Here is a 26,633-nt window from a genome sequence, read left to right on the forward strand (position 1 = left end):
CAAGGGCACAATAAACGTTTTCCAAAAGAATGAAGGGTCAGAATGGAATTGAGATTAATTATGTACACACGCACACACACACATCCATACATACAAATATATATATATAATTTTTTTCGAAGGGGTGGGGGCGGCTGGGAGGGGGGAAATCCACCCAACCCCCCCCCCCGAAAAAAAATCCTGGCTACGCCCATGTGTCATTAATAATGATAGATAATGTTATTAAAAATGATTACATAGAGAGATAGATAGATAGATAGATAGATAGATAGATAGATAGATAGATAGATAGATAGATAGATAGATAAATAGATAGATAGATAAATAGATAGAAAGAAAGTAGATAGCTGAAGTAACTCTATAACCATGATAATCTGATAGCTTAATGTGTCTGTGTGTTTTGGGTTACGCCATAACACAGCTACATATAGACATGCAGACACATTTATAGCAAGATGTTTACTGAGGGATTGTGATACCATGAACAATGGTTATAATTATATTTTCTTACTTCATTCTAGCTAGAATTAAATGAGTTCATACTTAGGCCTATTTATAGTCGATAAAAGGTACTGGCCTTTAAGTAGAGATCATGCATTTGAAATGTCAACATGTTTGAAAGAAATGATTCTTTTTTTTTGGTGTATACAATTAGGACGATTCTGCAGAAATGAAGAAGACATACGCAGACGACGATAATGAAATCTTAATAGACCACCGGTGGACAAGGGTTATGCTTGCCCTGCATTCGTCATTTATATTGGGACTCGAAGACAAGCCTTATTATTTTTTTAAGTATTTTTTAAATATATATATTTTTTTGTTTCTTGTTCATATGGGACCTAATTCGCTTCGTCTAGGGCCTCTCATCTAAACCTAAGACCGGCACTGTAGACGGGGTGGATGCCTGGTCGTGGAGTACGCGACTCGGACTGTCATCCCTTTGGTCCGAAGTTCGTATTCTGCCCACTTTCCTCCCCTGCAGTCCGCGAGAAGGTTAGCTTAAGAAGGTCATATTGACATATTTAAAGGAACATACGAAATGCATAAAATAATACTCATTTCAAACCGTCTTCAAACGCCTTTCAAACCGCTCCACTTGAAATCACAAAAATTCCCTTTTTGTAACTCAATACTTTTGATATTGAATTCTTGAACGAACGGTTACTGAAAAGAAAAAGGTAAAGAAAACGCAAGTCGTCTGTTAATAGCCGCAGTTCATTTGAATACGACTAGGAGCACCATAAGGCAATGTGAAATTCATAAAGAGCCGCTTATCCTATTATAGGATTGAAAGTACGAGAGCTTTAAAAACAAACAAATCAGGTTTTACAAGAAATGCTGACAAAACTTGGTCCATATTTCGAAAAAAAAAAATAATCTTACTACTGTGAATTAGGTTTTCTCGATAAGCGAATTCCCGATTCACACAACACTGATCGTTATTTCTACCCGATCGTATACACACTTCCTGGAATTGCAGTTGCTGTTGTTATTATGTCATTAAATTATTTCATAACAGTAAAAAGTAAGTTGACTGAATGTGTTGCTCTAATTATTTCATTATCTAAATACATTTTAATTCTTTAAGTCGCGTAGCAGCCAAATGTAGTAGAAATAGGAGAACTTCAATGATGTGTCGATGAAATGTACAAGTCAAACTGAAGTAGAGAGCTTAACTCTAGTTAAAGTAATTAGAGGTAGAAAGGAATTATTTAAAATATCTCATATAATAAAAATAGAAAATGATGTATTATACAGAGAGGGCAGTGGCACTCAGGTTGAAACAAAGATACGCTTCAACAAGGGCTCAAAACATATCCTCCGAACCATTAAAGACTCAAACTCCATTCCAGTTACATTAGTTTAATGAATCCGATTCTTCAGGTTTCTATGAAGTCATGTAGGCTATTTCTATTTCCCTGTTAGAGCGATGTAGATGCAAATGTTTGCCTTTGGAAGAAGCCTCATTGTAGACTCTTTATCAGTGTCCAATGAGGAATTTTCTGGTGATGTGGCAGGTCTGCAGCAGTACCGCCCTCTGACAGACAATGAGAAAGTTCCTAGGAATGTTAAGGGCCTTGAAGGTGTATGTGAGGTCGGTTATTATTATCCCCTCGGTTGATATAACAATGGGGTATATTGTTGTTTTAGATAACTTTCATAGACGCTTAATCTCCAAGCCAAGGTTCCCATACTTTCTTTATTTTTCCATTTCAGTTTTTCTTAAATTATGAGATAGTGGTACGGCGATGGCAATAATGGTAGCGGATTTTTCTTTTTTATCAATAAATAGCAGACCAGGGCGATTAAAATCTACAGTTTTGTCAGTCAAAATAGTTATTTTATTATTATTATTAATTAAATTATTATTTTATAAGATTTATAAGATTGATAGATTGAAAGAAGAATGAGCGATGCAACGAATGGACCAGAGAGAGAGGAAACTAACGAGCCTATGATCTCAATTGACAATGCAGACCCGTCAGAGGCCGATACTGCTGCAGACCTGCTAAATCACCAGAAAATTCCTCCGAGGCAGAATTTCATAAAGAGGTAACTTATCTGTATCAGAGCAAATAGTACTGTGTAGGTCTAATAACTAATCTATCTCAACCAAATAACAAACCTTAGTAACAATAATATAAATGTTTCATTTCTCTTCCATGTAAGACATTGTTTTGGTCTACTATTTCATTCTTGAAGCCAAAATAAAATATTTATCTTTTAACATAAATGAAATATTTCCATTGATTATGAATGTAATTTTTGTTCAGTGTGAGTTATTCTATTATCCAAGAATGATTTGATGGAGTCTGCTAATTTAACTCTGAACTGGATCTTTTCTTTATTGTCCCCAGTGTCACCATTGTACAAATCTTCTCTAGTCTATCAATGGTTCTATCAATAACTATCAGTATTGCAGCCATATTGCTCTCGGTTGGTAGCACCACAGATTACAATCAGGTAAGTGCTGACTGAGTTATCTTGTGTTCATCAAAAATTCCTATCGAATGCGTTTTATTAAATAAACACTATTGTACAAACAAATTAAATTATTTGTACGAGTAGTTTATGCTATTCAGACACCTATAGGCCCAAATGTGAAAGTTTGACTTTGACAGCGCATTATTTGACAATGGTTCGACATAGAAAAGAAAATGAAGTGTCAAAATCTTCTTTAGTTAAAGGAGAATAAGGATGACTACTTATATTTGTAACCCTAACCTATATTTGTTATTATATTTAAGGCCAAAGAGGCCACGTGTTTTCATTTAATTCGAACAAATTTGACCCACATTATTTGATTCCGGACACCATAATTTATTTCGGACAGTCTCTATATTTAGGCATCAATATACTCAGATTTTAATTCTATATTAACATTAACTAAATTTTAAGATCCCCAGGCATAGCCCCTCACAGGAAATCGTTAAGAAGATGCTTTCAAACTATGCATAGATACGAACACAAAAAATAAAAATATGAACACACTTCTTCTACCAAAATTAGGTCACTGAGATAGTGACTTCTACACAGACTTTTAGACTTATTTTATGTTTGCATGATTAGATGTGTGTTGAATGTTTGTGTTTTTTGTTTATTCATTTAATACATTTCTAATACAGATGATCTTTTGTAGTATAGTACAGGTTAGGATAGCTATTCTTGCCAAAATAGCTGAATCCTCTATATTTACTCTATATCAGGGGTGGGCAAATTAATATCTATATAAATTATTTAAAAATGTCACATTATAATAAGTTTTAAGTAAACAAAGATTATGCTTATTGGCTATAGGCCTACATCAATACACTTAACTTAAAGTCACAATCTGTGAGTGTTGGGTAGGCTTGGAACAAGATGGCAAGTGAAACTACTGATGACAACTGATATATTTTTTTTATATAAAAATATCCCAACCATAAACTCTAAACATGAAAATTTCCACAAATCTGCACAAAATTTCAACATTATTCTGGCCCTCAGTATGATATCATATTAATCAAACTTATTAGAGCTAGAGGTTTTAACCAAGGGTAGTTCCGATTTATGAACAAAATAATCCAATGCATCTACCACCCTATCATGGGCAAGGCAAATGAGATATACAATCTCAAGGAAGAATTTGTTGTTACTTTGTTACCAATATTTCTAATGAAGAGTGAAAGACAGATTTCATGTTTTTATATAATTTCATTGCAATCGGTTGTTTACATATGAAATGTAAATGCATGTTAAATTTTTTCAAACAAGACTTTCCCATTTCTACTGGCAAGCAAAAGAAAATAATATCTGTCATTTTCCTTTGTTGAAAGGTGAAACTATCTTGAGTGAAATGATTAAAAGTACAGAAGCTGTATCTCCACACCTTAAAAAAAACTCTGCTGCTGTTTACACTATTTGGGTACACATACATCAGTTCTTCTTTTTCCTCGTTCTCATTTTACATGTTGGAGGGTTCAGATCAGTAATCCTATATCTGAGATGAACCGAATAGTCTTTGGAGAGTTTTGTTCGGGTCTCCTGATTTAGTATGCACCATTGAAGGACATGGTCAGCATTCTCTGGATGCGGGCAGGTTTCGCTCGTTCTGACATTTAACTTACGGAACATATATTGTCTCATTCAGTGAACAAGTACTTTTTTTGTGGAAACTAAACAAGTATAATTACTGGTCAATGTTGACTGACTGTAATTTGACAGCAGTCACAAGGGTAACAACTAGTAAGATAGTTTCACAGTTCCGGAACATTATGCACGAGCGTAAAAAGTAAAATACTGCACATTAAGTACAACTGTATATTAGTGGGGTTATTGTGGTATAAAAAGGCAACAGCAATTTAAAAAAAAAATAGAAATATTGGTTTCAAAAATTGCTAACTCTTGTTGTAATTGTTCAATGTGGAGTGTGAAAAAAAAAGAAAGAAACGTGAATATAATACAGTGTAACTATGAATTAAAAGACATTCTACACAGATAGCTATCGTATCTTTATAAGATATATATAAACTATTTTTAATGCGGCCCTCGATACAAAAAGGTTGCCCACCCCTGCTCTATATAAATCTAGATCTATCTAGTAGGTCTAGATCTAAGCATTTAACTTCATTCAATGTACCAAGCTCACTCCAAACATTTGCCCATTTATTCTTTATTAAAAAAAACAACAACAAACAAACAATTATAATATAAGATCATTAACATTGATGTCCAAAACTGGCTGTCCGAAATAAATTTTGGTAAGAAAATCGTAATTTAATTCGGACACCCTAAAAAAAAAAATTTTTATGGAATCAAACAATTTGGCTTATGAATCAAATAAATTCGCTCCAAAAACAGAATAAATATTGCCGGGCTCGTTAGTATAGACTTAGCCAATCAAAAAATATAGTCTTAACCCTAGGAAGAGGTAAAGTCATCCGGGTAACATAGGAAAAAACAACAACCTGACTTACACATTTTAAATTCGTTTTTCTTACATAAAAAGACAGCTAAATGGAAGGAAATTGGATCAGAATCATTGGAAAATGGACAAGCACATTAAATATTGAAATAATTATTTAATGACCACAAAAACAGCGAATGTCCGAATTCATGTAATGTCCGAATTAAATAAACTACTATATATTTCGTTTGAATGTTTGTGCTATGTACATTGTTTCCTAAATAGTATTTAAATAGTAAAGACACATTTTAAGAGTTATAAAACGATTTTCTAGAGTTTTATTAAGATGTAGAAAATGAGCCACGAAGCTCTTCGAAGTCGACACTAATTAACAGTTGGGAAAAAGTGGCACTGGATGGATCCACATGTAGAGCGAGCATAAAGGAAGGGTCCTTGATTGCAGATGCCATGCCATAAGGGTGAAAGTGCAATAGCACTTGGTGATAACAGATGCCCAACATGTGACCGCAGCTGTGCATCAAGGACTGGCCTCTTGAGGCACACGAGAAATTGCAAAGGGAAAACAATATTCCAAGAAGCGTAAAATGCCAAAGAGAAAAAACTTAGAAACAGTTTGTATACCCAGAGAAAGGAAACTTCGTTAAAATGATTGGGCCCTAAAAGCTTATTGTGTTGAAATGATTGGGACCTACAATCTTACTTTGTTGAAATGATTGGGCCCTATATGCTTACTTCGTTGAAATGATTGGGCCCTACAATCTTACTGTGTTGAAATGATTGGGCCCTACATTCTTACTTCGTTAAAATGATTGGGCCCTAAAAGCTTATTGTGTTGAAATGATTGGGACCTACAATCTTACTGTGTTGAAATGATTGGGCCCTATATGCTTACTTCGTATAAAAGATTGGGCCCTATATGCCTACTTCGTATAAAAGATTGGGCCCTACAAGATTACTGTGTTGAAATGATTGGGCCCTATCTGCAATCTTACTGAGTTGCAGAATTAATTTGTTAACATGTTGGGACCTGTTGGGTTCGTTAATGTACCCGGTATTTCAATGATTTGGGCCAGCCAAAGTAGGGTTATAGTCAACACAATTAAAATCTTTTTTTCTTCTTAGTAGGCACTTTTCGTGAGATTGGTGAAGGTTGGCCAATGGGAAGATGTGGTTCAAGGACGAATTAAAGGAGTGCTTTCCCAGAAAATTATCCGGTTTTTCCGAAGACCAATTACAGTTTGTTTTTTATTAGCGGCCCCGAAAGGGGAAAAGACGATATTAGTTTAGTGGGTAATGTCTGTCCGCCTGTCCCGTTTAGATCTCATAACTAGAAAAGATAGTGAAAATCCGGCATCATAATATTTTAGTCAAAGTTTTGATGAAACGGCTACTTTTTTCTTTTCTGAAAGGGAAAAATTTAATTTTTTAAATCACTTATGCAAACAGTTTTTTCATAAAAATACACCATTTTTACAACTATTCACTATTAATAGTAACAAACACGGGAGGCTTCTTAGTAGGGAAGATAACTGTGTACCATATTTTTAACACATTTAGGCAAACGGTTGTAGATTTTTTGTCAAAAAATTTTTTTTTTTAATTTGTATTGCTAAGTTTAGTAAGTTTTAGTTTTAACTACTACATTTACACAAAAATTATAAGTTGGTCATAATTTAAAACAACAATTAACAAGTAGTTTTTCATTTTATCGCGTGAACTGCAGTGTTTTCCATGGCGATAGAACACTGAACTAAAGGAACTAATAAAGGAAATTTCTTTTATTTCGGAAATGTGTTGTTTTTATTTTAGATTGTCCCTTTACAAAACAATTAGATCAATTAGATGTTCATTATAAGACATCAGTTAGGCCAGATTCACATCTAACTTCACATTCACTTCCACCTATCCTTTGGTCTGCTGATGTTTTTAACGGCCTGTGTGGACCACTTCGGGGGCCGATTTTGAGTTTGTGTGGATTGTCTTTGTAACCTTGTAGTTCATTATTTTATTATTATACTTTTTTTTTGTTTTTAGCCGGACGTTAAACAGCTGTACTGTGTACCATGTGAGACATTGTTCAACTGTTTGTCCCGTGAACACCCGCAGTTGAGTCAGATCTCTAGGCACACGGATGCTAACAATACTGAGCAGTGCTGTGCCCACAATAGAACAGAGATGAAAGCTCTATCCGAAATGGTAAACAGTGTAGACTGTAGACAACATTATATTGTTATGAAATAGTGGCTAGACAATAGAGAGGGGAGAAATAAACATAAAAGCATACAAATAGATGTAACATGTATGTTACTCATGAGTACTTTCCCTTGGCACTGACAACTCTCATTTCAGTTGAACTCTTTTTAGTATCCATTAGAGTAGGGGAACAGTGGTGTCAGCTTTTTTTTTTACTAAGCTTATTATCAACTCACACTGTCTGGTACAATTGTGTACACTTTATCAACTCCCACTGTCTGGTACAATTGTGTACACATTATCAACTCACTCTGTCTGGTACAATTGTGTACACATTATCAACTCACTCTGTCTGGTACAATTGTGTACACTTTATCAACTCACTCTGTCTGGTACAATTGTGTACACATTATCAACTCACTCTGTCTGGTACAATTGTGTACACTTTATCAACTCACTCTGTCTGGTACAATTGTGTACACTTTATCAACTCACTCTGTCTGGTACAATTGTGTACACGTTATTTCTCCCATCGACATCGTTCTGACCTCAACTAGTGCCCAGGCATTTTTCACATTTCCATGAGATGATTCATAGTCGCTTCGCGACTGAAGGAGGCCATACATTTCTCCCATACCTATTCTCCGAACAAGTTGTAAGTTGGAGTTATTTCGCCCACTTCCCATTCTTTTCTTTGTTTATGTTCATTGTTTGTCTCTTCTTTATTTGTAGTTGAATAAAAGCCTCTTGACGTAAATGTCCTTTGTTTTCATCTTGGTTCAGAAGTATTTTTGTTCTGATTTTTTTCTTGAGTGTGAAAAGATATGCTATTAACGTTCTCTCTCTCTCTCTCTCTCTCTCTCTCTCTCTCTTAATATATATATATATATATATATATAATAGCCGGACATTACCCGCGGGCCTTAATTTGTGTATTACTAATCTAGTGGATTGGATTTATATATGTCAAACTTAGCTAATGTTCCTTTCAAGTTTTTTTCTCTTTCTCCACGAAAATAAAAGTAGTTTTGCGAAAATGGGTTTATCTGTTTAGTCGATAATTCATATCAAATATAAAAATACCATGGAAACGAGTTTACCCTTTTTTTAAAAGGTTCTTTAATAGAGATAAATTTAGCTATTAAATGATAGAAGCGTGAGATGAATGGGATATAAAGTACAATTAAAACGGGTTTACCCGATTCGTTTAATGAATAGGGATTATAAAGGACCTCAGTCTAAATTCTAAGGTATAAAAAACAATGAATTTATGTAAAAATGCGTTTGAAACACACATTGGAAGGTTAATTTTATTCAATAATGAAATCAATAGACTATATTTTGTATTTTAATGTGTCAAAGTAAAAAACTATCTGTGCAAAGTGTAGTTCTTAACATACTTTCAGAGAGTTGGGCAACTTTTTGTTGTAGGGTCCAAAGTTTCTTTTTGGACTACTATACATGCCTCACGGTTTTAGTTAGCACCCAAGGAACATTTCTGCAAAGTTTTATCAAGATTGGTCAAACGATTTTAAAATCTATGCGAGACATACACCTATACATACACCTATACATACATACATACATACATACATACATACATACATACATACATACATACATACATACATACATACATACAATACATACATACATACATACATACATACATACATACATACATACAATACATACAATACATACATACAATACATACATACATACATACATACATACATACATACATACATACAATACATACATACAATACATACATACATACATACATACAATACATACATACATACATACATACATATATACATACATACATACATACATACATACATACATACATACATACATACATATATACATACAATACATACATACATACATACATACATACATACATACATACTGTCGTGAATTTCCTTATTTGGATTATCGCCCCCTTAGTGTTTGTTTACATTTGTTAACCTGTGTACTGACCGTATTTCGTAGTCCGTGTTGTGAACTCTACTATGTGTGTAGTTGTTTGTCATTCAGTGAAATAAAGCTTTGAATGTAACATGGTATTGTTATTATTATAAGTACAACACATACATACATACATACATACATACCACTAGCGGATCCAGAACTTTGGACTGGGGGGGCGATTTTTTTTCCAAACCCTAACCCTAACGCCCAGTAAACCCTAACCCTATGCATAAACGTGCGTACAGCACACACACACACACACACATATATATATATATATATTTGAGAATAAAAAAAGCAGCATTTCTCAACCTTCGGCGAAAAAGAAAACAACTGGGGCAGCGCTTTTAGGTTATCTTGTGGAGTTCGGGGCGAAGCCCCGACGCCAAAAGCGTTTTCTTGCTTTTTTCACTACAAAAACGTATTCTCCTGACATCTACAGCTCATTATTCATCAATGGAGTTCGGGGCAAAGCCCCGACGCGAAAAGCGTTTTCTTGCATTCTTCACTGCAGAAAAGCATTCTCCTGACCTAAAGCTCATTATTCATACTATTAAAAAAGGCCCTTTCGAATAATGTTGTACTTGAAAAATATTCTAATATGAATTTATAGGCCCATAATACATTGCAAATAAAACCGATTTTTTCCTTGAAAAGATAGGATACCCCACGTATTTAGATTTTTGCTTTGAGGATCGCCGCCGAAAAAAAAAACTTATTCGATAAATAGTATTCAAGAAAACTGTAGTATTAATTGTGAGTTATAGTTCCAAAATTTTTAGCTAGAAAAATATCAGATTGAGTAAAGGTTGGGAAAAGGCGACTATAACAATATTATTTGAGTTTAGAACTCATCTCAATCATGACTCTTATACTGAAAAATTTTGTTTGAATTCTAACTTTTCTAATGCAAAGTCTTTCTTCAAATAATTATGATAAATTCATGTGAAATTACAAAAACTCTGTCTAGAAATGGGAATGGCGGTAGAGTGAAAACGATTAATCCTCGCTCCTTTAATAATTTCTGCTAAAGATTGCATTTGTATTAAAGAATAGGGGTGGGGCGACTCGATATAAGAATTTAATAGTATATATAAATTATATTAATGACAGATTTTTTTAATTTTGTAATTTCATAACTATAATACAAAAAGAAAAAGTATTGATTTGTTCGATGGGGGAAATACGATTGCATGTATCGCCCCTCCCACCTGGTACAACCCTTTTTCATTTAAATTTACTAATGATACAATCTGAGATTAGAGTGTGGTACGATATAATATACAATGGGTCACATATTAATACGTAGTTTATATTATATAGATATTCAACTAATTTTATTCACAAACTATGATTCTCCACAAAAATAGGACCGCCCCCCCCCCAGCACTCAGAGGGCTAGAGTGGGGAGGGCAGTACATGTAATCGCCCCCCCCCTCACCCCACCGAATCGGCCAAAATACCAGAAAGGGAGCGACATAATATAAATGTATATATTAATTCAAGTTCAACTAATTTTGTTCACAAACTATGATTTCTCCATAAAAAACGGACCGCCCCCCCCACTCAAAGGGTTTAGGTGGGAATGGCAGTAGAGGTATTCGTCCCCCCCCCACCAATCGGCAAACAGGGAACGACATAATAAAAAGATCGGTTAAAATATCAATAACAAGTTGTAATGATAATTTAATTATAATGATTTAATTGATTTTGTTAGCAAGCTGTGATTTCTACAAATAAATTTGACCGCCCCCCCCCACTCGAAAGTGTAAGGGGAGGGGCGGGATTGATACCATCGCCCCCTCCCGACCCCACCAAATCAGCCAACATACTAGAAGGGAGGGCGAAATAATTTAAAAATAGGTTGAAATATAAATAATTAATATATATTTTTGACATAATTAATAAATTCGTATACAAACCGTGTGAATTTTATACTAAAGTTCGTCCGCCCCCCCCCGAAGGGGGGTCGGCCGAGTGGGGGGGGGGGGAAAGCCCCTACCGCCCCCCCCTCTGGATCCGCCAGTGATACATACATACATACGTTTTACTTTCTGCTTCATATAAGTCTTCATTTGTTTCGTTATTTTGCAGGTTTTACATTACATGTCTTGTTCACGGAGAGGTGAGTGTAAAACAAAAACAACAAAAGATTTGACATTCTAAATATTTGCCCTAAGTAAAACGTTATCCCTAGAGATTTTGTTACTGTGTACATCTTAAGGTGTGCATCTTAGTGTGTACATCTTGGTGTGTACATATTAGTGTGTACATCTTAAGGTGTGCATCTTGGTGTGTACATCTTGGTGTGTACATATTAGTGTGTACATCTTAGTGTGTTCATCTTAGTGTGTACATCTTAGTAAGTGCATCTTAGAGTGTGCATCTTAGTCTGTACAGAAATCCAACTAAATATCACTTTAGTAAAAGTAACGCAAAAAAAACAACAACCTTTTAGACCTTGCGATCCATGGGGCAGGATAAAAGTATAAAGCGTATCTGTTTCTATGGCAGATGGTTCACAGAAGTGTCAAAAGGGGGGGGGGGGGGCAGCACAACGACCAACCGACATTACTTCCCTCTACGCATGTCTTGTGCCCATTTACAGTTGGATGAACTTGGGAGCGTCCTAACACTCTCTGGTATTTTTAGTTTCATCTTATTATTCATTGTCTGGTACTATCAAGATCAATACTCGTTAAACGAAAAAACATTTCGTTGTAGTCTCCCTTAGTAGTATCCACTTTAGAATATTCAGAACTCCGACAATGCAGGAGAGCTGTTGTCTCTAACAACATGATATAATGATATAAATAAATGATAGCAAAAATACATAAGAATTGAACCATAATTTACGAATACAAAAACAAGAATAAAATACTCAGAAAAATACACAATGGCAAACTTCATATTTTGTATGCTAGGTCAAACTTATACAAATGCATTTCTTCATTTGTGCCATTTGAACATAGAACGGGTTGCCTGGTAACCAACAACTTAGCAGAATTTAAGTCTCTAATTAAAATGCATGACTAGTTACTACATGGATACGTATAAAACATAAGAGTACTCTTTGAAGGAAAATCTATAATTTAAAAGAAGGTTACACCGATAGTTTGTGTGGAAACACAAACTCAAACTCGGCCCCAGGAAGTTGTTCGCTCCGGCAGCTAAAAAAAAAGGCAGGTTTCAATATTTTCAGAAAGAATGTCAGAAACTACGAACTATCAAAAACTACAACCCAATCTCCGTCGATACAAAAAGAAGAGAAGGTGTGCATGTCGAAAGTGTTGCCGATACTGCTGTAGTGATAGTTGGACTAACGACTCAATGCCACAGGGATACTAAGATTTATTTATGTTATTACATTGTTAATATGAACTGTTAGCTATGAAGATATAGTTAAATGTAAACCTTCCTAACTGACGTCATTGAATGATTATCTAACTGATTTATTTAGTTTGTAAAGGGACAATATCTCATTTAGAGCCTCTACAAAAGGAAACCATTTCCTGTAGCTAACTCTAACTATTATGAGAGTGTAATGAAAGAAACTCTTTGTATGTACACAATATACAATACACTACTTATTAACTGTTGTTTTAAAATTCTATTCAAGTTATATACATATTAAATACTTTTTTTCCCCTTGAAAAAAAGTAAACATTTTATTTAAAATGTAAGTAACTAGTATGACAGAAAGTACTTAAATTTGTAATATAAAATTTTTAAAAACGTTTTCTTAGCAAAAACAAAAGAATAATTCACATAAATGTGTTACACATATGCTACATTTGTATTTCCTTTACTACAAAGTCTCACGTGCTTTTTTACTGTTAAAAATGCTTAGTTTTTTAAAAAATCGTGTATTTTACATTTTAAAAAAATTGCATGCGTTGTTGATTTTAAAAACTAAATTTTTTGTTTTCGCTTTCAGAAATCAAAAAGTAGCCGTTGCATCAGAACATTGTAAGACTTAAAATATTTTGATATCAGATTTTCAATATTTGTTCTAGTTTATGGGATCTAAGCGGAACGGTCGGTCGGACAGAAGACAGACCACACTAAACAGATAGCGGCTTTTCCCCTTTCGGACGCCGCTAAAAAAATATCTATCCCGCTAGCGTGTTCTGTTATTGTATTCCATTTCTATTTTTGCGCAGTCTCCACATTTAGTTCTGACTTTTAATACTTGTGTTTCATTTTCCTTTTTTCTTACTTTGTGATATGTTTTGAGTTGTTATTGCAACCATGAACTAAGACATGTTGCTATTTGTACTCAAACACAACTAGAATTCGGAGGTGAGGTAGCTGGGTTGTAAAGCGCTTGGCTTCCGAATCAATGGTCCTGGTTTCGAATCCTGGTGAAGGATTTGTAATTTAAGAATTTTAGGGCGCCTCTAAGTCCTGTAAAGCAAAAGTAAAGACAGTTGGTCGTTGTGCTGGCTACATGACAACCCCGTTAACCGTGTGCCACAAAAAGCAGATGACCTTTACATCATTTGTCTAATAAATCTCAAGGTCTGATGAAAATGGAATTTTACTTTTTGCTGCTGGGATTTAAGATTCGTTAAGGGAAATACAGTTTATTGTAGATCTAGTTTTCTTTTACTCCTTTACTTTTACAGAGCTTATATCAACTCACTCTGTCTATCTGTCTGTCTGGTACAAAGTTTGAACATGTATTTTCTCCCTTTTTCCATTCTTGGATAAAGTTGAAACTTTGCACAATTATTCATTGTACCTGACAAGACATTGTACTTGACAAGACATTGTACCTGACAAGACATTGTACCTGACAAGACATTGTACCTGACAAGACATTGTACATGACAAGACATGAAGCAATCAAAAAAATATTAAACAATTAGTTAATGAATTATTGATGGTTAATTATTTTGATTGCTCTCAAAATAAAAGGAATAACTGCGAGTTAATGAGAGATGTAGATGTACCTAAGGATTTAGTCCATTTATTACATTTGGACATATTTTTTCTCTCACTTCTCATTCTGGGATCAAGTTGAAATTTAGCACAATTATTCGTAGTCGATGACAGTACACGAATCAATCCAAAAATTAACCATTTAATTAATCAATTAGCACTAATTAATTAATTTTGTTGTATATGACAGAAGCTAAACCTAAACCCTGCCATTTTTTTTATAAATGGCAGCAATTAGCGGTTCTTTCTCTTAGATAAGCTTTGTTTTATAAAAAGTAACGTTGTATTGTTTGATTTTTTACTTTCACTGTTATTAATATGAATCTAATTTCGTGTTACTGTACATAGATTTTGAAATGTCATTTTTTTTGACGTCTTTATATGAATTCAAATCTCTCTTTTCGCACAGTATCTCTCCCAGTTATAAATCCAACAAATTTCTCATGGAGCAAAGCATCCATACACATGAAGCTTGTCCCATCAACCATATACAGTCCGGATGGTAAATGTGAGTGAATACAAATGATTACTTTCATCTTTTTAGACATTTTTCCATGTCATATTTTTAGCCATTTTCTTTATCATCCCTTTCATCGTTTCAGACTGTCACGTAGCATTAAGCAGCTGTTGAATTAAGTTTATTTTTAGATTTCTGCAGCGTATGGTAATGGTTATGTCGTTGACGAAGTTTCACGGAACAGAAGCGTGCAATTTTATTTGCATCACGGCGGCAAGTTCATTCCAGACCTTAAAAGGAGCGAGATTGACTGTTTCCATATATAGAAAGACGTGTAGATGGTAAAAAAAAGTATTTAAAGAACGGGGACATTCTGTTGGGAGCTTGAACCTCGACAGTAAATTTGTTGGATTGAATTTGTATTGTACAGTGTGAATGTTATTAGAGTTATTTCTAGTTCCAGAATTAAAGCTTTGTAGTTATTGTTGAGGGATCTTAGCTGTTTTGAATTTATAGTTTGCATTTGACTCTCCGGGCATAACGATATTGTTTGAGTGTTCAGTCATTGTTTCAAAGTAGAAATCTATACTAAAATATAACATCAGAAACGCAATGACTGATCAATACAATCTCATCGTAGCATCAAGACATCATCACATCTAGCACTCAAATATAATTGTCGTTACATAGACATTTTCCATGATCATCATTTTAGCTATTTTTATAATCATCCTCACTTTCATCATTTTAGACATTTTCCATGGCCATCATTTAAGCCAATTTCTTAATTATCTTTACTTTCATACTTTTAGACATTTCCTTAATCATCATATTCATTAATTTCATGACCATCCTCCTGGTCTTTTCATCTTTGGCGCAATGTGAAGAGCCCATGGAAGAAAACAGCTCGAGAATGTCGTAAAAACTGAAGTCGCCTTTCTCAGTTTCTCAACCTTGTACTTGTGATGTCACCTGACAAAAATCAAAATGGTTCCAGTACTAAGCAATGTCTTGAAACCTGAGCTGCAGAAATGCATTTTCATTGCATCCCATCTTTGTGTCGTGTAGGATGGCGAACACTTATTGGTTAATCTTGTCCGAAAAGCTTTTTTTAAATTAGTGCTTCAAACAAAACTAACCAAGAGAATCTATATTTAACCATCATTCTCTATAATCAAAGGTTGCAAGGGTTATTTCTCCCTTAGCATACATTTGAAATGTTCATACCTTGAGGCAAGCTTTGTCTTGGTATATCTTGTGGGAAACATACGAGAGTATTTGTATTCGAAGTATTTTAATCATCTATATAATTATTTATGTACAAGCTTATCGGAATAATTTTTAAAGTTCTTTTGCTTTTAACACAAAGTTATTTTTTATTATTCATCTGTGAACAGAAACCTTTCAAGGAAAAGAAAACTTTCAAAAAAAAAACAAAACTTATCGAGGGAAAAGAACCACTAATTACTGCCATTTATCTAAAAAAAATGGTAGGGTTTAGCTCCCTTCCTGCCATAGAAAACAAAATTATAATAAGTTTTAATTGATTAACTAGCTGGTTAATTTTTGGATTGATTCGTATTTTGTCATCGACTATGAATAACTGTGCACAATTTTCAACTTGATCCGAGGTGGAGAAATGTGAGAAAATACTTGTTAAATGGGGATTAAATCCATATATACATCTGCATCTCTCATTAAGTAGCAGTAATTCCCCTTATTTTGACTTAAAACAAAATAATTAATCACCAGTGATTGATTAACCAATTGGGTGATTTTTTTTTTATTGATTATTAACTTATGCGAAGTTTCAACTTGATCCGAGAATTGGAAATGGGAGAAAAAATATGTTTAAACTTTTTACCAGACTGACAGACAGAGTGATAACTGTTATTATCTTTTAATGTGAAAATCTTCAAAACGGCGAAAACAAAATGTTGCTTATAAAGTTTATAGGAAGAGTTTATTCAAATTCCAAAGATCCCAACTTCGGAGCTGCTGACTATAATCTGAAATTCGCAACTGACGAGCATAATCCTCTGTTAGAACATAATCGTTACATGGAAATGCTCGAAACTGGACTTAAGATCACCGAGTCTGGGCTCTACTTGGTCTACTGCAGCGTCCACTTCAAGCCGGACTCAGCGGAGCCTTGCAAAAATTTCGAATACAAGGTAAACACACAATTTTCTTGTATGTATTTTTATAGATCTACCTTAAACTATAATTTACAAATACTAAAAAAAAACCAAATAAGATACACAGAAAGACAAAGATAATGGCACATTTCTAATTCCATATGTTCCTTCTTTCCCGGTACCTTTAGAGCATGGAACTGGTTGCCTAAATGTGCAAGGAAAACCAAAGTCTTAGCTTAGGACATAATTCTCTTCTTATCTTATCTTATATTATATTTTACAGACGTGACTTAAAAAGAAGATAGTTACGTGTTACGCATTTCATGTGTCAATCTAGTCATGCATATTAATCAATGACTTAAACTCTGCTAAGTCTTTGGTTTTCCTGGCTTCTTCAGGCAACCCATTCCATTCTCTAATGGCATTAGGGAAGAAGGAGTATTTGTACGAATTTGTTCTAGCATAAGGAATCAGAAATGTGCCTCTATCTTTGTGTCTTTCTGAGTATTTCATTAGGTTTTGTTTTTCTATTTGTAGCTTATGGTTTAGTGTTTTATGTATTATTACTTCTTTACTTTTTATTCTTCTGTCCTGAAGTGTTTCAAAGTTTAGTGATTTTACTAACGGTGTCACTCTAATCAAATTGAAATATTTGTTCGTTCAAATTGATAAAGATTTATCAGTGTATAGCGAGTGTAAAGAGTTAAATGTTAATAATACTACGTTTTGTTTTATGTGTGCTTCAAAAAAACAGACCTGGAGTGTGTTCGTCAAGCGACACCGGCCCTCGAATGATGCTCTCTCAGGCCCTATCCTGACAGCCACACACACCTGTTGTGATGAATGTGTGAGAGAACAGGAAACAGTGTACACAGGTGAGACGAAGATTTCCCGCTGAATGTCAGACTCAGTGCAATGAACTTTTCCAATTCAAAGTTTATGACATTAACTGATTTAAGTAGAAGTCAACTATACCTTTCAGATCTATGGGGCAGTAGATGTAGAAGTCAACTATACCTTTCAGATCTATGGGGCAGTAGATGTAGAAGTCAACTATACCTTTCAGATCTATGGGGCAGTAGATGTAGAAGTCAACTATACCTTTCAGATCTATGGGGCAGTAGATGTAGAAGTCAACTATACCTTTCAGATCTATGGGGCAGTAGATGTAGAAGTCAACTATACCTTTCAGATCTATGGGGCAGTAGATGTAGAAGTCAACTATACCTTTCAGATCTATGGGGCAGTAGATGTAGAAGTCAACTATACCTTTCAGATCTATGAGGCAGTAGATGTAGAAGTCAACTATACCTTTCAGATCTATGGGGCAGTAGATGTAGAAGTCAACTATACCTTTCAGATCTATGGGGCAGTAGATGTAGAAGTCAACTATACCTTTCAGATCTATGGGGCAGTAGATGTAGAAGTCAACTATACCTTTCAGATCTATGGGGCAGTAGATGTAGAAGTCAACTATACCTTTCAGATCTATGGGGCAGTAGATGTAGAAGTCATCTGTTTCTGTGGCCCACGAGGGTGTCATGTGGCCAGCATAACGACCAACCACCCTTACTTTTCTATTACCAATGTCAGGTACTTATTAAAGTTGGGTGGGCTCAGAGGATAAAAATCCAGACAATGCCAAACCCGGGAGTCCAGTTTGGAAGCCAAGCGCTTTACCACTTAGCCAACTCGCATCCTAAAAGTTTATGTAGATGAATGTTTCAGATTTATTCTTAATCAAGAAATATTTTTTTAAAAAATAAAAAGGACCAATCGTTTCCTAACATTATCGTGACATCTTCCCTTGAACATTAAGTTTCCACAAATATATCTGATAAGAAATGATGGAAATTGCAAGTAAGTGATTGTGCTTGATTTATGTTATGATTGGATTGGATTCTGTCTAGTGGATTTTAAGGACTACAAAAATATACACTGGAAAATACATGTTTTGATTCGTACTTCATGTTTTATTTTTTAAATCTTCCTTTTCTTTAACTCTATGGAGGAAAGTGTACCAAAGTTAACTCTTTCTCCCTCGAACTGAAGCCTCCGTATATTATGTGAAGGATAGTAAGTTGCATACCTCAGCGTAAACCTTCTTGTTGTCTTCGCCTCTAGTTGTAAATTTTTTGTAAGTTCCAAGTTCAGTTCTAAATGTGCGATATGGTTTTCATTTTCTGCGATATTGTCTTCATTTTCTGTTATACGCCTTCCGCCAAATAGTGTGTAGCCCAGAGGCGTAGTGAGCAAAATGTGCGCCCGGGGCAAGGTACTTTATCGGCGCCCCCCCCCCCATTTTCCATGCACATCACATAGAAATATAGGCTTGTAATTAAAAAGTATTTAATAATAATAATAACTACAAATAACCTTAGAATGTATTACCTAACTAAATATCTACAATATTTTTGGCGTCTCTCTGCGTGTGGCGCCCCCCCCCCGAGGGTGGCGCCTGGGGCGTTGTGCCCCGTTGCCCCCCCCCCCCTCAATACGCCACTTGTGTAACCCACTTATTATGTATTTAAAGAGAATCCATTTTGTATATAGTATTAAAATACTATAAACTATAAGAAACTCTCTGGGGAATGTGTATCAATACATTGTGGATCTTCTATGTACACATTCTGGGATCACTTCTCTTCTGCGTTCAAACCATGGCTTTTCAAATTTTGTTCATTTTTCAATCATCTATGTTTCACGTGGTAAGATAGGTGTACTGCATTAATTGCAATAACACAACGAATGTATTTGACATTCTGCTTCACAGCGGGTGTGTTTATGATGCTAAAGCAGGACTTCATTACAGTGGATGTGTCTGGAGAAGGGCTGGTCAGCTACAAGCCTCAATCCACATATTTTGGTGCAGCCCTCGTGTGGGCTGATACGGACACTGACTCGAAGTAAGAATCATTAGCAGGACAACGGCTGGACTGTTTGAATTATTTTCTTATAAAATTTATGATCACCCAATATTGATACTTTATCTTTAACAAGAGCCATTTTTCTACGCTACTTTTTAATGTTTTAAAGTAAGAATTTATATCACCAGGATTTTTTATTTGAAGGGGGAAAAAAAAGGGGGGGATCGCTCGTTCCATACACAACTTGATATAGCTCCGACATTTTTTTTTTGATAATCTATAACTTTTTATGTTACTTATTTATATTTCTTGAAAATCCTATATTAGGCCTACATATAAGAATGATTTTAAATAAAAATTAAACTTCATTATTCACAAGCATGGCCTTACATTTCTACCACTTGTTTAAACAAGACAGGAAGATTTAGATGGTTCACTAATCATATATTATTATATATTTTAGCAGCACTGTAGAACTTTAGAATCATACCTGCATATCATCATCTCATCGTGGCCTTAATCTGAAGTTTACATTTTAAAGTTGTAACATTTATATTCAATAACACTGGCTTTCACTCTGGCTTAGAAGTCCTTGGATTTCAGGCACCGGTAATTGTGATACAAAGAAATAATGTTATAGACAGGAGTTGTCCTATTTATTATATTTGTTATATTTGTTAGCCTATTCAAGTAACTGCTATAAAATTATAAAATGTGTGTGTTTCAATGTATTTATACATTATACAAGAAGCATGTATGTTTAAGACTTGTATGTGCAGTCTGTATGTGCCTGATATATGAACAAAAGATTGACAATGATGCCTTCATCTGCCTATCTGCCTGTGATCAAAACCTTAAAGGCATCACTTCAATTTTAAAAGCTAACTTTTCATGTGGATATTCAGAGATATAGGGTTAAAAAAGAGCTGTATCTATTAGCGATCTAACTGTCTAGTATCAGAAGTTTATACTATTATTGTCTCTATGCGTTGACTTGAATCTTTATGTTTTTAGTGCACATGTCATTGAATATTTTTCACTCACTATCTAAACATAGCAAGCGCACAAGGCGTGGTCTATCATGTACTGTTGGCATCAAAAAGTTTTTACGAATTTCGCATATTTCTATTATCTATGAAGTTATTACTTGGGTATGAGTTCACATGAAACCAACGAAGGCTGTAAGATTTTGTGTCATCTTCCTACAATTGAGTTGAATTCTCTCCTCAGTAAACGAGCTGTCTTCTCTACTGCCCCCCCCCCCCCCCCCAGCCAGGCCTATCATAAGTCTTGATCTCTGTATCACGCTTGCAAACATCTACATCTATGTATCTCAGTATATAACGTCCAGGAGAGCTCTTGTCGGTAACTCGTCCACCAATTTTTACTCCGGTATACACACAGCTATTAATTTCTGAAGTCATCTCAGTAGGTAGGCTACCCAACAGTTTTGGTTGCATTAGTTTGTAAGCAACATTTATTGTTCTTGTCTGCACTGACATATATTTCTTTGTGATGGCTCATTGCTAGCTGGCCAGTATTTGTCCTCCTTGCTCATCTTCACATGCCTCTTAGTCCTTTGGGGCACCACACACGATCTGCTAACCAACCCTCTCCATTCTTCTCTGTCTTTTGCCAGGATTAGAGTGGCTTTCAATAACAGCCCCATTAATTCTTCAAGCTGTCCTCCTTTTTTTTTCCCTTGGCACAGACTGCAGTACAACTTTTTGTTCAGAAGAAGTAAAATCTGGCGGGAAGAAAAAGTCTATAGATTTATATGAGAATCGTTTAAGTGTTTAAGTTATGGTATTCAATGTGTGTTATAATTGTGTGGTAATATAATGATTTGTAAAAGAAAAATGCTTTAGTCCAGTGATTCCAAAATGTTTTCGTTAACGGAACACATTCTGAGTTTTAGCGGAACATTTTGCATACTTTCTTTTAGAGAGATTAATTCGTGTGGTGGCCTACTAATTAATTATTCCAGTAATTCGTGGGACACCAATTCAGGCTTCCCGAAACACTAGGGTTCCGCGGAACACAGTTTGGGAAACACTGCTTTAGTGTATTCTCAAACAAAATACCCAATTCCAAAAACTCTTATAACGGAAATAAAGTGCAATAGAAAATATTGTGATAACATTTTTATACATTTGGCTTATACGTGAACTATTTATTCTATATCTTTCAGCTTATATACATATAATTCTTTATATTTACTTCTTTATATTCACACTCAATATTAAACAGAGTGAAGCTGGTACTATCAATAAGCTGATGTAACTATGATATTCAAGTAAACTTCAAAGATCATATTTTGTAAATCTCATAATATACATGTCATTTTAAATACAGTGATATTTGAATTCTTTTTTTTTTAAATGTGTGTTTATTTTTATAATTAGACCTTTATCTTTATCTTTTACCTTTTTCTAAGTCTGTTGGACCGTTGGTGCACCATGCAAGATTTGTTAACCGCTTTCCTCCATGATTTCTCTATGATCAGAACGAGAGATTAATGTCCAGAAGTTTTTGTTTGTTTATCACAGTGTTGATTTTGTTGAATGTAAAGAATTATAACGCAGCACGGAGTGTGACTTAGAACCCTCCGATGTCAACTTGTCATGAAAGGTACACTGAGAATATAGTTCTGGATAAAACATTATAAATAAGCCTCGTTAATCTGCTAAGCTAAACAATCAATCATTTTCTTATTCGAAGAATTAATCCCTTTCCACATTGAAAAATCAATGACTTTTACATTAAACAAAATTCAATCACTTTCCAAATAGAACAATCAATCACTTTTACATTAAAAAATCAATAGCTTCATACAATAAACAATAGTCACTTTCTATACTAAACAATCAATCATTATGCAGTTCATAATTTAGATAGATAGTGATTGACGCTTCAATGGCTGGTTAATAAAGTTGCCATCGAAATTAAAATAAAATAAATTGAAGAAGAAAAAAAAATAAAAATCAAAACTAAAAATCAATTAATTTTATTTGTATAATTAAAACCGACATATTTGTTCATGTTATGTAGTTGTATTTATTGATCAGTGATTTGTTCTAATACGTATTTAGTAAAGAAAAAAAAAACTTAATACAAAATGTAAAAATATAAATACAAAATAAATCATATCAAAAACGTACGGAACAAATATAAAGATGTTTGCATTAAATAGTGAGAGGAACATTAAAACATTCCTGTCAAGAAAGACAACTTGTAACTTACTGATACAACGTTTATAGACATTTTTGACCTCATAACCACCACCGCCCTCATTCCACACTACCAACTCCTAACTCTCCAACCTGTCGAAAGTCTCGACATCCAATATTTTTTTACTCTTAAAGTTAAAATAAAATGTGATTCCAAGTCAGCTCAATAGCTAGTAGACCTGAGCTGGGGTTGTTTTATGTCTTTCACTGGCTCTGGACTCACCATATTTTGTCGCCTAAAACTTTTGAAAAGTGATCAAAATGCCCATTACAAGAAAAAGGATCCCTACTATAAGCTATCTCGACATAAACAACACACAATTTTCGACTCAGAACCGGACACAACAGAATGAAACAACATATGTTCCGGAAGCTAAAAGTCGGGACTAGCGAAACTTGCCCTTGTGGAGCATCACCAGAGAATGCTGACCGTACCCTTCAAAGCTGCATAATACATCAAGAGGCCCGAACAAGACTCTGTCCCCAAAACTCTCCGTAGAAAAAAAAATATTTGGAGAACTGCCTGATATGGAAACCACTGCGCAGTTCATCTCTGATATAGGATTACTGATCTGAACGAAGAAGAAGAAGGAGTTTTTGTTTTTCCCATAGTTCAATTATTTAAAATTAAAATCACTAAATCTTTTGTATGTTAAAAATGTCATCACTCGTCAGGTCTTTAAAAGAATAAAAAAACAATCAGATACACCAATGAAACAATCAATAAGTACTGACTTTACTATGACAGAATGTGAGTTACGTGGTCAAGGCCGTTACCATTAAAAAAAAAAAATTTAAATTATTTTTCATATTACAAATCAATATTCAGACACACTTAAAACAAAGCAAAAATTAATACACCGTTGGTGACAACAAGGGAAAGAAAGACTTCAGGGGTTTTATTTATGGGTTAGAACAAGGGAGAGAATGACCACAAATTTTATTTTTGTGGGTTAGAACAAGGGAGAGAATGACCACAAATTTTATTTTCTGGGTTAGTACAAGGGAGAGAATGTCCACAAATTTTATTTTCTGGGTTAGTACAAGGGAGAGAATGACCACAAATTTTATTTTCTGGTTTAGAACAAGGGAGAGAATGACCACAAATTTTATTTTCTGGGTTAGTACAAGGGAGAGAATGACAAGAGTTTATTTGTTAGGAAGAAAAAAGATCGAGCGTGTAACACAAAGTGTACCAGACTAGATTTGATGTTTTAGATACTAACAGAAGTGGAAAACAAAAGTGAACCCTTGTCTGGGAACTGCATCAATTTCAGGAAAAAATAACTTTCAATCCGCCTGAGAGATCTATGTAATAATTTAGAGTGCCCACTCTGGTATTAGTCACGCATACTCATTCCTGGTATTCAGTAATATAAATTTACCGCACGCTATAGTGCCCGCAACTTGTTACTAGCTCTTGTCTAGTATATGTCCCCAAAGAGACTTATAATCCCTACTTGTTTAAATATATATATATTCGAGTTATGTTATGTTACGGTAACATATTTTCTTTAGTTCATGTATGAATTTTACAAAATATAATTCGTACACTTTGTGGTCTGACTATAAAAACTTCAATTTTAAATTATTTGCAAAATACAAACAAAATAAATGAGAAAATACACAGATAGAGTGACATCATTAATTTAGCTGCGGATTCATTTCCAGGAACTTTAACCACATCAGACGACCTGCAGTGATAATAAGTGTACAAATAAATGATATGAATTTCAATGACAGTCTAAGACTAGCATACTTCCCCTAGGGTGGCCATAACGAAAGACGTGAACTGCAGAAGAGACAGGCACATGCAGGTGATCAAAGTACAATCTATATAAAGAATTAAACTATGGCAGTACAGGGATTGAATGTTCCTCACTATGCGCTCGATGTCAAGGTCAGTCAGTCGGTACAGAAGCTAAACGTTAAGATGTAACGAGGATCTTAAGGCAGGAACAGGGCTCACTTTTGAAATGTTCAAAACCAGTAGAGCCCAAACATTTAAAGAAAAAAAAAAAGCATCGAAAGCAACAGAACTGAGTCTTCATTATCACTGGAGGTAGAAGCTTCAACATCCGATAGTAGGCCCTTTAGTGTCGCGGGCAGGATAGTTCTGTGTGGCGGGCAGGATAGTTCTGTGTGGCGGGCAGGATAGTTCTGTGTCGAGGGCTGTAGTTTGGGCATTAAAGATCCTAATTTGTAGTTGGTGTTTAGGTCCACGAAATATTTGCTTTAATTTAAATCTGAGCATCAATGGGAATATTAAATAAATATTGTACATATATCAATTAACATGAACTGACAGCCTGGGGACAACAAAGATAAGAAAAGGAAAACCCAATATTAAAAATAGCATTGTCATCATTAACCCTTTGTCCTCTGTGAGTATGTTTACACATAATGGAAGAAGAAGATACCGAGTTGTTAAAGACAACCACGTCAGCAAAGTTCAGATTTATATAAAAAGAAAAGTCTAAAGTCTACTTTTTGTTGTAGTCTTACCTAATGTAGAAACTCTTTCAGAAAATAGGGAAAGACTTCACCTCTATATACAATTCATATTTGTGCAGTGTTTTGTGTGTATGGATACCGACTAACATTTTATACAATGTATTCCTACATACAAGTATAGTCTTATAGCTGCATACTATTTCAAAGCCCATTAAGCTAGAGTATAAATGGTTTGCATATAAGTTTACATAAATGCCAGTGACTTAAATGAGATTCGTGTAGACACAACTTTCATGCAACAAGTACCTAACTGGCATTATTCAAAGATTATCATAGGACACTGTCACAGCATTGATGTGGGAATAATTCACCATTTCTACCCTATCAGAAATAATGGCAGAAAATATAGAATATCAAGTGCAAGAAAACATATTTTTGTTTGGTTACAATGACTGAGAATAAAACTTTAAAACCTCATGCTTTGGAATAAAAAAAATGCAGGGCTAGACTTCTATCTTGGCAAATAGGGTTAAGACATTGTAAATCTAGTTTCAGTTTATCTAGTTTCACATACAGGCAAGAGGACCCAGCAGTACGAAAATAAGGTACTGTTGAATGGTGTCCCATTATGAGAAAGAAAAAAGAAAGAGAGAATTGATAGTATTATTATGACATTACCCTGTTTATTGCTTCTTATCTTCTGCTATATCACCCTAAGAGTAAGCAAGTTAATAAAATACAACGCAAATGTAAAGCATCACATAGTGTCAAACAAGGAACCTTTTCATTTACAGTTTTATTGCTAAACATTCTCTCCCTCTAAGTCTAAAGCATTGCTTCTCGTCTGGTTGTTCTTGCTTAAGAACTCAGCAGAGAATCAAATTATGTTCACTTTACTACCTGGCTCTTTGTGTCATGCCCTGCATTTTTTGAAGAATGATTTGTTAAACGATGCTA

The 26,633-nt window shown here is 34.5% G+C and overlaps 2 protein-coding genes across 7 annotated transcripts in view; one reads left to right on the forward strand and one right to left on the reverse strand.

Moving 5' to 3' along the window:
- Nucleotides 1–1,214: 1,214 nt before the first annotated feature.
- On the forward strand, nucleotides 1,215–22,650 carry LOC106076849 (uncharacterized). 4 transcript variants are annotated; one of them, XM_056012046.1, is made up of 10 exons: nucleotides 1,304–1,528; nucleotides 2,382–2,556; nucleotides 2,862–2,967; nucleotides 7,445–7,606; nucleotides 11,681–11,711; nucleotides 14,940–15,038; nucleotides 16,968–17,161; nucleotides 17,880–18,000; nucleotides 19,899–20,031; nucleotides 22,430–22,539. In XM_056012046.1, the coding sequence occupies exons 2-10, from the start codon at nucleotides 2,411–2,413 to the stop codon at nucleotides 22,509–22,511; spliced, it is 1,074 nt and encodes a 357-aa protein (XP_055868021.1). In that variant the 5' UTR covers nucleotides 1,304–1,528; nucleotides 2,382–2,410; the 3' UTR covers nucleotides 22,512–22,539. The 4 variants fall into 4 exon arrangements, with proteins under 4 accessions (XP_055868023.1, XP_055868021.1, XP_055868020.1 ...); XM_056012045.1 differs by having other exon boundaries at nucleotides 1,305–1,528; nucleotides 2,391–2,556; nucleotides 22,430–22,528; XM_056012047.1 differs by lacking the exon at nucleotides 1,304–1,528 and adding an exon at nucleotides 1,680–1,700 and having other exon boundaries at nucleotides 2,391–2,556; nucleotides 22,430–22,537.
- Nucleotides 22,651–22,983: 333 nt separating this feature from the next.
- Nucleotides 22,984–26,633, reverse strand: part of LOC106055697 (balbiani ring protein 3-like) — a 41,058-nt gene continuing 37,408 nt past the window's right edge. For all 3 annotated transcript variants that reach the window (XM_013212082.2, XM_013212084.2, XM_013212083.2), the window contains one exon: nucleotides 22,984–24,916. In XM_013212082.2, coding sequence (XP_013067536.2) covers nucleotides 24,811–24,916 — 106 coding nt within the window. In that variant the 3' untranslated portion in view covers nucleotides 22,984–24,810. The remainder of the gene's footprint in view (nucleotides 24,917–26,633) is intronic.

The sequence above is a fragment of the Biomphalaria glabrata genome, chromosome 15 (genome assembly GCF_947242115.1).
Source record: "Biomphalaria glabrata chromosome 15, xgBioGlab47.1, whole genome shotgun sequence".
Classification (NCBI taxonomy): Eukaryota; Metazoa; Mollusca; class Gastropoda; family Planorbidae; genus Biomphalaria; species Biomphalaria glabrata.